The following is a 13,202-nucleotide window of genomic DNA, read 5'->3' as shown; positions in this document are numbered from 1 at the left end:
AAAATACTTAGAAATCAAGCAGGAACTGCGCTGTCGGCCGGAATTAATGGCTACCGCCAAACCACTGTTATCTGACCTCGTCGCCGGCAAGAGCCATGTTCCCTCTAACTACATCCGACCCACGTATGATCGTCCAAATCTTAACGAGGTTGAATCATTTGATGGTGCCATTCCTCTCATCGATCTTCAAGACCTGAATGGCCCTAACCGCTCATATATAATCGAACAGATAGGCCTTGCCTGCCGAAACTATGGTTTCTTCCAGGTAATTAAATATATATATATATATAACTTTTCTATAAATGGATCGTATTTTATTATTAATTTTTATTTTTTTATTTTTTATGAATAAAAGCATTTATAGATCATCAAACTAGAATACACTCCAGAAAAGACTGGATCTCAGTCCCAAAGGAACACACACTCCCAAAAGCCAAACAATGCAAACTCAAACAAAACAAATGCAACCTCACAGGGAGCAGTACCCTACATCCCAAACCAAAACAAAACCAAGCTCCCGTCTATACAACAGAGCAGCACAGAAACACAGAAAAAAAAAATAAAAAAAATCCCAGCAAACCAACATCAGAAACTCCGCAACCCTCCATACCAAATAGATCAACTAGATAAGATTCTGCAGGTTCCATCTAAAAACAAGACTCATAGAATTTCGGAGGTGCTTGAAATGCCCTTTAGCCACGATCCTAGCCCGGGCTTCCTACCTAATGCGAGCCAGAAGTGCTTCCTCAGTGCGTGGAGTATTGTTGTGCAAGAGATTATTACTCTGCTTCCATAAATGGTACACAGTAGCTCCAAGGCACAACCGGCCCAAGATGGCTTTTAAGCTTTTTCCTTTCGGCGCCTTCAAACACCAGTCTTCTATATTTTCCTAATCCAAAGGCACATTGAGAAAGGAACAATCAGCCATGATTTCAGTCCAAATCCGACTACTAAAACTGCATCTAAAGAAAAGATGATCGATCACGGCTCTCTTGGGCTCCATAACAAAATAGACACAAAATCTGTTATGTATAGCCCCAACCACTCATTCGCTGTTTTGTGACCAAAGCATCTCAGAAAACTAGTCAAAGAAGGAAGGAATGATGGAGGATAGAAGTGGGAGAGACCAAACAATCTTCCACCACCTGACTATCGGATGCACCTCTCTCAGCTTGTTCCAGGTATCCAAACACTTGTAATGGCCACTTCGAGAATTCCACACAGGCTCATCAGAATCGCCTATCGCAACTGTATGTAGCATACTTTGCACCTCTACAAGAGCGTCTGATCGGGCACGAGGCCAGAACCAATCACCATTCTTAACAATGACATCCAGCTTTGAATGCAGAGAAAAGCCAAAATCATGAACAATCCTATAACCGAAATTATCCAGAAGATAACCTGCAGGGTGCCAATGATCCAGTCACAAGAACACCTTAGAACCATTCCCAACCTTAAACCGGATGAAACTCTTGGCTATGTCTCGGAGCTTGAGGATATTCTACCAACTTCAAGAACATGAAGCTGGAATAGGAACCATCCAAAAACTCCTACCCTTAAAGCCAGTTAGCTTCGGTCCATGCTACCCATAAAGAGCCAGCTTTTGAGAATAAATTCCATATGTGATTAATGCATCATATTGATCTTGTTCTTTTTCATTGTTTCAAGGCAAAAAACCATGGAATTTCAGAAGCAGCGATCGACAACATGTTACGTGTATCAAGGGAGTTTTTCCATTTGCCCGAAAGTGAGAGGTTACAAAGCTACTCCGATGATCCAATGAAGACGACGAGACTTTCTACTAGTTTCAACGTGAGAACTGAACAGGTGTCCAGCTGGAGGGATTACTTAAGACTCCATTGCCACCCTCTTGAGAAGTACATGCAGGAATGGCCTACCAACCCTCCATCATTTAGGTATGAGAAATACTATATAACATATTGTTATATGAGTGCTATACAATCAGGATGACGTGACACTAATTTCTTTGATAAAGAAATCTAGGGAAAATGTATTTTATTACTCTTGATTTTTCATCGATCACTTTTATAATTATACCCATAAAATTTAAAAAGTGTCAATTTAGTGTATCCATTGTTCATTTTTTTTTCAATTTCATCAATTCATTAGAATTTTCCGTTAAACTCTGTTAACATTCCTAAAAAACCCTTCAATTTAAGATTTAGGTGTTAGTCATGATTTAACGGAATATGCAAAAATAATCACGCCTGAATTTTTGAATTTATATATATAATTCTTTTTTCATTTTAAAAAAATGGTATTTTGAGAATTATGACAGGATTTAACAGAAAATCTTAACGGATTAGTGAAATTGAAAGATGGATACACTAAATTAACACTTTTTAAGGTTTAAGAATATAATTATAAAAGTAACGAAAGATCAAAAATACGTGATAAGTGAAGTTTTCGCAGAAATCTAATTGATTTGGTTAATTTGTTTCTCAGAGAAGACGTTGGTGAGTATTGTAGAAATGCAAGAGGTCTAGCACTAAGGCTGCTTGAAGCAATATCCGAAAGCTTGGGACTAGAAAAGGATTACATAGATAAGGCTCTGGGAAAGCATGGGCAGCACATGGCCATCAACTACTATCCGCCATGTCCCCAGCCAGAGTTAACGTATGGATTACCAGGCCATGCCGATCCTAATGTCATCACCGTGCTCCTCCAAGATGACGTGCCAGGATTGCAGGTCCTCCAAAACGGCAAGTGGGTTGCTGTCAATCCCATTCCTTACACCTTTATTGTCAACATCGGTGATCAAATACAGGCAAGAAATTAAGCCAATTAAGTTGAACCTGCGTATTAATTAATTCTTCTATATATATGATCAATATATATTATATCGTACGTATTGGTCAATGCATGCGTGCGTCCCCCGTTGTGACTTGTGCCGTTGTGCGCGCGCAAATGAAATATAATTCAATCATGCCATGCATGGATCATGGATGATACAGCTTTTCTAGAAAGAAGGATGGAGTCAAAGAGCTATAGCTTTTTTCGATCTAGGGAAGACAAAGTCATAAAACTAGAAGGCTAGGGCACCGGCCTCATTACATAGAGATGCATGCACTGCACTTAGAGCACTAGCAGCAGATTCCCAACCATTTTCCCTATATTTAAGGAACAAAACTACTTTTTGCGTCCCTATAAAAAAATACCCCACAATAGATTCTCTTACTTTTTCCTATATCAATTAAATATTATTTTTTTACTCTTATTTTATTCTTTTTCTCTCTTTCCTACTTTTTCTCTCTTCACTATATCAATTAATTATTCTTCTTTTATATTAAAATAATACATAGGGAATGAATAGTGGACATGTATACATTGGGAATCACTATTCATTCCCAACCCCCTCATCTAAATATAGGGCATCTGCTGTGGGAGGTTTTTTTTATGTTTTTCATGAAATTTTCCTTAAATATAGGGAAGGGAACCAATATAGAGTCACGGCTGCTAGTGCTCTTTATGCCATGTAAACATGCTTCTTTCCCTCGATCTCTGTGCTGAACTTACTGCCATATAAACATGCTTCTCTCTCTCTCTCTGTCTTTCCTTTTTTTTAATGGTAATTAAGAGAAATATAAAGAACGTGAGATTTGCAATATTCATTTTTAAGATTTGTTTAAGCGTCAGATTAATTTAAACTCTACACCTCCGGAATCCGGATGGATAAGGATCTTTTTCATTCTAAGTGATCAAATAGAGATTAATTAGTTATGGTTAAAATTTTATTTTATTATATGTGATGTTGTAAATGATGTGACAACTTACTCACTGCATGACATTATGAACACCGTTAGATCTTTAAAATAAAATCTTGAGCATGAGGCATTTTATGATCAATATTTTATTTTATTGCATCTAACAGTGTAAATGACACTACTTTATTTAAAAAATTTAAATGTCGTGACAACATATTTATCGCGTGACATCATGAACGTACACCGTTAGCTAGATATTTAAAATAAAATCTTGAGCATGAGCCATTTTATGATCAATATTTTATTTTATTGCATCTAACTGTATAAATGACACCACTTTATTTAAAAAATTTAAATGTCGTGACAACATATTTATCACGTGGCATCATGAATTGAAAGAAAATGTTCACTATGAAATGACTCATATATATGAAATGGAGAGGATTCCGTTCTTGTAAATTTATGCTTTTTAAAAAAAATAAATAATTGGCCCCAAGGAGAAGGGGAAGGGGATCCTATAAGTTTAAGCTTTTGGGATGAGTAATAAATTAATATAGTATGAGAGCAAATATCATAAATTTAAATCCAAATTGTTCATCACCATGTATCCTAACTTATATTTTAAAAAAATGATAAGCTTAATCATTTAAATTAATATCTTAACATTATATTTCAATAAGTGAGGCTTAACATATAAAATATTTAACTGAAATTGAGGGATGAATGATGGAGAGAATTGTTCGAACTGACTTTTGTTTTGATATCATACTAAATCACTAATTATCCAAAAAACTTAAACTTATAAGAATTAGTAAACTTGATCATTTAATTAATATTCTAACATACATTTCAAATCAAATATTTTGCGTGTGTTAGAACATTACGGGAGAAGTGTTAAGGTTTTGAAATAAATGATAATAATATATATAATATGCATGTCAACATCCTTTTTCATATCACCTGATATGAATTTCTAAGGGTGGGTGTCAAATGTCAATACAACTACTGAAACGATTGACATGTGTTGGCGCCATTTTCAATGATCAAGGTTTGACCGTTGTTGATTCTGAATGGCAGTCAATTACGAAGATATCGTAGCTGTTCTTATTTTATTTTTCCAACCTAGCTAGCGTGCGCCACCTAAAATTGAAACTATACCTTTTATGTTTGAAGAGTCAAAATTTATTTATTTTTCCTTCGTATGCCTATTGTTCATATGTTGCCATTTTCCAATATATATATATATTGTAAGATTTTTTCTCCATATATGGCCTATATGCCACATAAAGAAGCATTTATTAATAATTTAATAAATGAATAGTATATACGGTATTACGGTTAGGTAATTTAATTAATTTAGATTATCGTAATGGAATCGTTTAATTGATTTAAAATCAATTAATAATATTGTTTCCTTGATGGGAGGAACAATACGGTACTTACCATATTTGAGGGTCCCTGACCTAACCTATAAATAAACAGCATGTGTACACCATCAGTACGGCAATACAGTCATAGGCATAGGTTAGAAGATCTCTCAAATAATTTTTCTTGTTCTTCAGATGGGTCGTGGAGACGCTTGAGCAAATATGGCTAGAGGTAAGCCTGAATCCTGTTTTATTCGTTTTCCGCTGCGCATGTTAGATTAAATAATTTCATGTATAAATTATTTTTAACATATATACCATACGTACACTAACATGAAGCTATATACATATTAAACCACGCCGCTAATCTTCACAAGTTCTTAACACTCCCATCATGTGTAGGATTAAAAGATAAAATACGTACGTGTAATATTAATTAAAATGAAAATGAAAGATGATATTATGTTAAACCACCACTAATTAAATTTATAAGCATTTACTGAATTTTTGGCTGCTAGCTGTTTGTGAAGCTAGTTGGTTCCTTTTTTTCCCACTCCTTAAACATATATAAGCTGTATGCTATATTGGATTTTGCCGGTTTGTTGTTCTGGTTTTGAAATTTTATGGTCTGTTGAGATTTGTCTCTTTGTCGTTGTCTTTGTTTAGTGTTTCATTTACACTATAGTTTAGGTGATCGATGTATATGCTTTGCTGATCAGACTAGTTCTTCTATACAAAGTTCATGAAAAAAAAAAAAAATTTATTTGATTAATCAACACTTTAATAATATATGATATACGTAGGTACTGAGCAATGATCGTTACAAGAGCGTGCTCCATCGGGCAGTGGTGAATTGTGACAAGGAGAGGATCTCAATCCCAACGTTTTATTGTCCATCTCCTGATGCAGTGGTAGGGCCAGCGCCACAGCTGATCGACGCTGATCACCCTGCCCTTTACAGCAACTTTGCATATTCAGAATACTACCAAAAGTTCTGGAACCGGGGCCTCATGGCTGAAACCTGCTTGGACATGTTTAAAACCTCGCAGCCTTGACCGATCATGGCACGCTATATATATGTATCTGGGTGCCTTTTAACAGTAAAAATTAGTACTCATCACTGTGCTTCTGTCTGTCATATTTCGATAATTAAGCTTCTTAATGGTTGTGATATTTCAATAATCAAGCATGATGAAACAAACATGCTTGTAAGAACGCTAGCTTTCTAGCTCCTTGGTTGTTAGCTTATTATAGCTAGAAAGACAATTTGGTTATGGTGCTAAATTTCCTTTTCTTGCTATTGTCTTCCTTGTGAATGGGTTCATGATGATCAGAATTGGGCCAAAAAATAAATAAATAAAGAAAAAACAGAATAGAAAAGATGCGACATTAAAGAAATTCATGGTATCTATTAAAGTGGATAGGTGACAATTCGTAACCATTGACGCAAATGATTTTGCACCATTAAAAATCACCGTAAATATGAACATTTGGTCATATACAAAGACACCCAATCTCATAGCCTCCTCTTCATTGTCCTACAAACTCTTTTTTATATTATTCTCTTTATAAGATGTTTCTTGTTACTCTAGAATTAAAGTGATATTCTAGAGTAACACAGGACCGGTTCAATATATATTGGGGTTTAAGCCGAGAATTTTAAACGAGGCCTTTAATGAATTTTTTTTTTAATTATAATTATTTAAAAGTTTTTTTTTTTTTTTTTTTTTTTTTTTTTTTCTATTCTATGCTGGAGTTCTAGAGTCTCCTAATAGGAGAAAAAATGCACTGTATTTTTGTTGGTATTAATTGTTGTGTTCTTGGATCTCTAACTATTTATTTTATATTGAAGTTAAATAGTCTCCAAAGAAAAGATCATGCTTATTTTATTTTTTCAAAACCGTTTGATTGGAGCTTTTTTTTTTTTTCAAACAAACTTGTCTTTATGGCCTTATTTCACTTGAAAAATACCGTTTCAGATTATGATTAGGCCCCTTTTTTTCTTTCTTTCTTTTTCAAACAAACCTGTTTTTAGGGCCTTATTCACTTAGAGGCCTTAGGCAACTACCTAACTTGCTTAGTAGATGAGCGGGCAGTGGAGTAACATTTAGGCTTTATTGTATCTTGAGCTCTATTTTGTCAATAAATTTCCTTAGCACTTATAAAAAGGTAACAAAAAACGTTCTAAAGATATCGTTGCTGTAATTGAGCCTTTAAGTTCTAATTTCTTTTTGCTTTCATTTTTTCCCAGTTATTTCATTATGTTTTTCCAACATAAAAATGATGAATTAAGAGAGATAAAATAGAATAGAATGGAATGGATAGTGTTACTTTTTTATTTTTACTTTTTAGAAGTTTGACATAAAGAAGTGAATGGGAAAAAAAAAACACAGAATTTAACTATTATATTCTTCATTCTATATTTCTCTTCTATATATTATTGAATAAGAGCTAGAAAGACATTTCACTCATTTAACAAGGAGAACGATTGATTTTTGATCAATATGGGCAAAATGCATAAAAAGGAAAAAATTCAAATCAAATTTAAAATTAATGTATTTAATGGGTACATAATTTTATATTATTTAATTTTTTTTAAAAGACATATCAATATTAACTTTATTTACACTATTAAATACACCAATTTTAAATTATAACATGAAATGGATAATATCATTTTATTTGAAAAAGATTGGATCCTATTCCATAAAGAGAAATGATTCCTACACTCATTTCTCACAACAGTCCCACAACAAGCTGATGTGGCTGGTAATATTTTATTATTTTTTTACAAAAAGAAAAAAAAAAACAAAACAAAAAAATAATAAAATATTACCAGCCACGTCAGCTTGTTGTGGGGTTGTTGTGAGAAATGAGTGTAGGAATCATTTCTCTTCCACAAATCTTCGTATGTCTCTTGACTTTTAGGCATACCACACCATGCTTTACACGCCTTTTTGCTTTTAACCTTGCTTTATGACACCCTTTAATCATTAAGCCTATATTTCTGCTGCTGCCTATTTTTTTTTCTTTTTTTTTTTTTTAGAGAGAGAGAATTACTTTTAAAAAAAAAATGTATCCAAACTTTAAAAAGTGTCAATTTAGAGTATATATCTTTCAATTTTAACCATCCGTTAGAATTTTTCGTTAGATCCTGTCAAGATTCTTAAAATATTCATATATTTTATATAACAATTAATGGGCTACTGTGTTAGTTAAAATGTGTTTTTCTAACAAAAAGAGTAAGAGAATGTTAGCTTAAAGAACCATGTCATCTAGGTCAAGCCTTGCGAGAAGCACATAATTTCATCTAATTGAAAATTTTCAATTTCAATACAGAAACTAGACCCTTTTTTTTTTTTTTTTTTTTTCTGAATTTCCTTACTTCTCTTTTCCAAAAAAACTTTTTTTTCAATTTTGCTTACTAATTTTTAATTTCAAGAGAATAATAAAAATATAAAAACTAAGTTATATATGTTTAATTTACTTAAAAAAATTTTTTCTTTAATATGAAATAATATATAGTACATATATGGCCATTTAGACAAGAGGACTTGAACTAATATTTTTGAATTATATATATAAACTTTAACCTCTACATTAAAATAAATAAATAATATTTAGCCCCTTCCCATTAAATTGTCACTCTGTCCCTGCCTGCATAAATAGAGTTACATAGTTCAACCTTTAAGAATCTAGCAACATTTGTGGTCGCGGATGCACCCTGACCAATTGATTAATTACTAGATGCACTCAGCATAACAAACATAATGACAAACATACACACCTTTACATAACTGTAACTTTAGTGTGATACATTTTCATCCTAACTTGACATTGCTTCTTTCATTCTTAAAATCTTTAAAGCTTTCTTTAAAGTATGAAACTCCTACTACTTGGTCGCAACCAATTCGTTCAACAGGTGCACAACTGTAGACTCATATGTTCATGAGTCTCATCCATGTGCCTTCATTCCTGCGTAGTCGTTTCTCTTATTCATTAACACCCCCCGCCCCCCATGTGCAGCCCACCGCCCATACTCATCGATCTCTGGGGGACAAGGATCCTATCCTCTCCAGTTCATTTGGATCCAAATGCGGTCACTTTAATAATTAAATCGACCAATTGATTAAACTTTCAGTATTTGAACACATTTAGAGCAGACTTCACTTCAAGTTTAATTTCTACAATGGCCTCTCCAATGAAATCGACCCCAATAATTGTTGACGGTGATCAACAAGAAGAAAATACCTTCCCCTATGCGATGCAGGTGGCGACTTCCCTCGTGCTGCCCATGGCATTGCGATCGGCCATCGAGCTTGGCGTTTTTGAAATCCTAGCCAAAGCGGGTCCTGGAGCCAAGCTCTCCCCCTCACAGATTGTACAACAGATGCCCACCAAGAACCCAGATGCACCCATGATGCTGGACCGCGTTCTCAGAATGCTTGCCACCCATTCTCTGCTTGGTTGCTCTGTGGTTGCTGATGATTCTGGATCTGATCTCCAGAGGCTCTACAGTCTTTCTGCTATGTCTAAACACTTCGTCTCTAACGAAGATGGTGTCTCTTTGGGTCCTTTGATGGCCTTGGCAGTTGGCACAAGACAAGGTCTTCTTAAATAGCTCGTCTGTTTTCTATTTCCCCCTCCGATCCTCTTTTGTTTTTTCTTTTCCTTTATTTCTTCATATGATTATTTCGTTCTTCTCTTTCTCTTTTTTTAATTACCTCCTTGATAATTCCCTTAAAATGGGTGGGGGCAAGCTGCTATCATTCAGAGTGGAATATTAATATAGGAGTTTCAAAAATGATATTTGTACACATATATTATACATTAATTCACAATGGGCGTGATCTCACGTAGGTTCTATATGCATGGATCTCACACTTATTATGAGTGTGTACAATGTGTACAATATAGATGTATGCAAATAACACAATTCTAAGAGTTTTATACGTACGTAGTAGGCGGCCGTGGGATTAAAACTTGCTCGTGCAATTCAATTAATTGAAGATGGTTCTAGTGGCCCATGATGGACGGTGTGATCAGTATGAACAAAGAAAAACTTAGCTTCTATCTAACTTATGAGATCAGAGCTGAAGAGATTAAGAAGTAGATGTACAGAGGCAGAAGAGATATTATCTGAGGCAATAAATAGAAAACCATTAAAATTAGAAATTTTTGAGGTCCAGATCTAGATTTAAAATTTATGATACATCAAAATAACTGTGACAGTGGCGAATGCTGTAAATTTGCAATAGATCTAACCACTAATAACCCGAACAAAATATTAGAAAAATTATAGATGTAACATAAAGAAGATAGAAGATTAGGAGTACATGAAGCTTGAAGGGGTGAAGAGGCCAGGAGGGCAGAGCTTCCTTCCTTCCTAAACGCCGAGAGAGTTGGGCTTTTTGTAAAGCTGAGAGATTAGATCCTTCATTTTCACATTATTTAGTAGCATGATAATTTATTTTTGTGTCATGAGAGGTTATTTATTTATTTTACACCTCTTTCTTGTTTAAGTTGGTCAAATATTTCATGGACAAAAATAAAAAATAAACGTGTAAATTATTGACTTATTTGAGTTAGTAAACGAGCGAACTCATATAAATTTGGCTCGACTCGTATAATTTAGCTTCATCATTTTTTAAAAATTATTTTTAACATGTTAAGTATTTAAAAATATAAAAATGAATTATCTTCATAATATAATAGATATATCTTAAATTATTGTAATTGTTAGTCTTGATGTAGATATATGTGTATTTGTGTGTGCGTGTGTGTGTCTATGTAATGAATATTCATACCATAAGATAAACAAATAAGCTCGAAATTAGATTGTTTAATATTCGAAGTAATTTATTTAATTATTCAAATAATAAATCTTAACAATAATTAAATAACTCATATTTAGTATCGATTTAATAAAATAAAATAAAAATCACGACTTTTCCTTTGTATATTGAATGAATAAGTTAATTGAGTAGTTCATGAACAAGCTCGAACTCATTCGAAAAGTAAATGAATCGGTGATAAACTCAAGCTTTGTGATATATAAGCTCGAGCTTAATTAGCTTGTGTTTCAAATGATTAAAAAAAAAAAAAGAACAGGAATTAAACTTGAACATTCAATACTTGATTACCGCCCTACATATATGGCATCTAAACCGAATTCATTGATAGGTCTCAACTGAAAGTTGCAATTCTTGAAGGAGGAATTCCATTCAACAGGGTTCATGGCACGCACGCCTTCGAGTATCCGGGCTTGGACCCAAGGTTCAATCAAGTTTTCAACACAGCGATGTTCAACCACACTACTATTGTTATGAAGAATATCCTTGACTCCTATAAAGGCTTTGAGCACCTCAAACAATTGGTTGATGTTGGCGGCGGCCTAGGAGTCACTATTAACTTGATCACTTCCAGATACCCCAACATTAAGGCCATTAATTTCGACTTGCCTCATGTCATACAAAATGCCCCACACTATCCTGGTATATATGCTATATTCATTCATAGATCTCCATGCATCTTTTATAATGTTGTTCACATATGTGGATAATTAAAGAGAGGTGTTAATTCGTGTTGCAGGAGTGGAACATGTCGGGGGAGATATGTTCAGAAGGGTTCCTAAGGGGGACGCCATTTTTATGAAGGTGAGTTTCATAACTTCTCTATATATTTGGGGTTAAACGTTTTGCTACAAAAATGAGAAAAGATGTCATAATTAATGGATACTTTTTGCAGTGGATACTCCATGATTGGAGTGATGAACAGTGCTTGAAGCTGTTGAAGAACTGCTACGATGCTACTCCAAGTGGTGGAAAGGTAATTGTTGTGGAGGCAGTTCTTCCGGTTATGCCTGAGATGAGCACTTCTGCGAAGATCAACTGTCAAATGGATGTGGCTATGATGACTCAAATTAACCTAGGAGGGAAGGAAAGGACGGAAGCAGAATTCATGGCCTTGGCAACAAAAGCAGGATTTAGTGGCATTAGATATGAATCTTTTGTGTGTAATTTTTGGGTTATGGAGTTTTTAAAGTAGATTGCTTGCTTGCTTGCTTGCAATACCTGGAAATGTATCACCGGTTTGTCTTGATCTTTAAAATAAAAATAAAAGTACGATGGGGAGACGATTTTTTTTTTCTTCTTTATAAGTTGGAGAGACAGACTTATATAAATAAAAAACCATACTTATAATTTCTCTATGTGTGTATATAAAATAAAAGGCAAAGAAGTCTTAAATTTAATCTAATGGCATTACAAATACACAATAGCATAAACAACTAGCCAATAATCTATACACAATCTATAGCTAGGGTCCACAAAAACCGATACTTTTGAGCGTAAACTCTTTTTCCTAACAAAATCTCCTGAAGCCTCAAACAATAACAATGTTGAGAGTCAAACCAAAACCTTAATAGTGCAATAATAAATGATTAAATCATTTAACTTGTGATGCCAAAACAAATATTATAAACCTAAATAATTACAGAATATCCACTTAAAAAATAAATGAAAAAACAAATATTTTCATCATATTTCACATTTTTGCTTGAGGGAACTGGAGTATGAAGGAAAAACTAAATGAATTAGGTATTTTAGGTATTTTTATTTTATTTTATTTTTATGTTGGAAGAGGGGGCAAAACTAAATAATAATAAAAAAGGAGGACAAATTTATAAAATACGTATATTTAAAGAAGAATTTTAAATATTTTGGGGGACATTCGTCCCCCGCCCCAACACCTAGATCGCCCCTGCCTTTATGTTTTCTTGAGCTATTCGCCCCTGCCTTTATATGTATATTATACACTAACATGAAGCTATATACATGCTAAACCACCACTAATATCACGTGCTTTTAACACTAGCTCCCATCACATGTAGCATTAAAAGGCAAAAGAGAAATGATCCATATACTAATTTCTCACAACAGCCCCACAACAAGCTGACGTGGCTGGTAATATTTTATTATTTTTTTACAAAAAGAAATGAAAACAAAACAAAAAAATAATAAAATATTACCAGCCACGTCAGCTTGTTGTGAGGTTGTTGTGAGAAATGAGTGTATGGATCATTTCTCAAGGCAAAATACGTGTAATATTT

General features: G+C 33.9%; 2 protein-coding genes across 2 annotated transcripts; both read left to right on the top strand.

Annotated features, from left to right (window-relative positions):
• LOC133864998 (protein DMR6-LIKE OXYGENASE 2-like) lies at positions 1-6,237 on the top strand. The gene is made up of 4 exons (XM_062301457.1): positions 1-265; positions 1,669-1,916; positions 2,467-2,788; positions 5,896-6,237. The coding sequence occupies exons 1-4, from the start codon at positions 47-49 to the stop codon at positions 6,145-6,147; spliced, it is 1,041 nt and encodes a 346-aa protein (XP_062157441.1). The 5' UTR covers positions 1-46; the 3' UTR covers positions 6,148-6,237.
• A 3,025-nt stretch (positions 6,238-9,262) lies between these two features.
• LOC133864343 (caffeic acid 3-O-methyltransferase-like) lies at positions 9,263-12,179 on the top strand. The gene is made up of 6 exons (XM_062300640.1): positions 9,263-9,683; positions 10,551-10,579; positions 10,616-10,618; positions 11,276-11,586; positions 11,684-11,748; positions 11,840-12,179. Exons 1-6 carry the CDS (start codon positions 9,282-9,284, stop codon positions 12,137-12,139), a joined length of 1,110 nt encoding a protein of 369 aa, XP_062156624.1. The 5' UTR covers positions 9,263-9,281; the 3' UTR covers positions 12,140-12,179.
• The last annotated feature ends 1,023 nt before the right edge of the window (positions 12,180-13,202 follow it).

This window comes from Alnus glutinosa, chromosome 3, assembly GCF_958979055.1.
Source record: "Alnus glutinosa chromosome 3, dhAlnGlut1.1, whole genome shotgun sequence".
Lineage (NCBI taxonomy): Eukaryota > Viridiplantae > Streptophyta > Magnoliopsida > Fagales > Betulaceae > Alnus > Alnus glutinosa.
Note: the sequence above shows the minus strand (reverse complement) of the source record. Positions and strands in the feature narration are given on the sequence as shown.

Bases quoted from the DNA above. Each gene is read 5' to 3' on its own strand.
- LOC133864998 (XM_062301457.1), top strand. From the start codon at position 47: ATGGCTACCGCCAAACCACTGTTATCTGACCTCGTCGCCGGCAAGAGC. The intron at 1,917-2,466 runs GTATGAGAAATA...TTTGTTTCTCAG, and splicing joins ACCAACCCTCCATCATTTAG to AGAAGACGTTGGTGAGTATT. The intron at 2,789-5,895 runs GCAAGAAATTAA...TGATATACGTAG, and splicing joins ACATCGGTGATCAAATACAG to GTACTGAGCAATGATCGTTA.
- LOC133864343 (XM_062300640.1), top strand. From the start codon at position 9,282: ATGGCCTCTCCAATGAAATCGACCCCAATAATTGTTGACGGTGATCAA. The intron at 9,684-10,550 runs GTTGGCACAAGA...ATTATTTAGTAG, and splicing joins GTCCTTTGATGGCCTTGGCA to CATGATAATTTATTTTTGTG. The intron at 11,587-11,683 runs GTATATATGCTA...TTCGTGTTGCAG, and splicing joins AAATGCCCCACACTATCCTG to GAGTGGAACATGTCGGGGGA.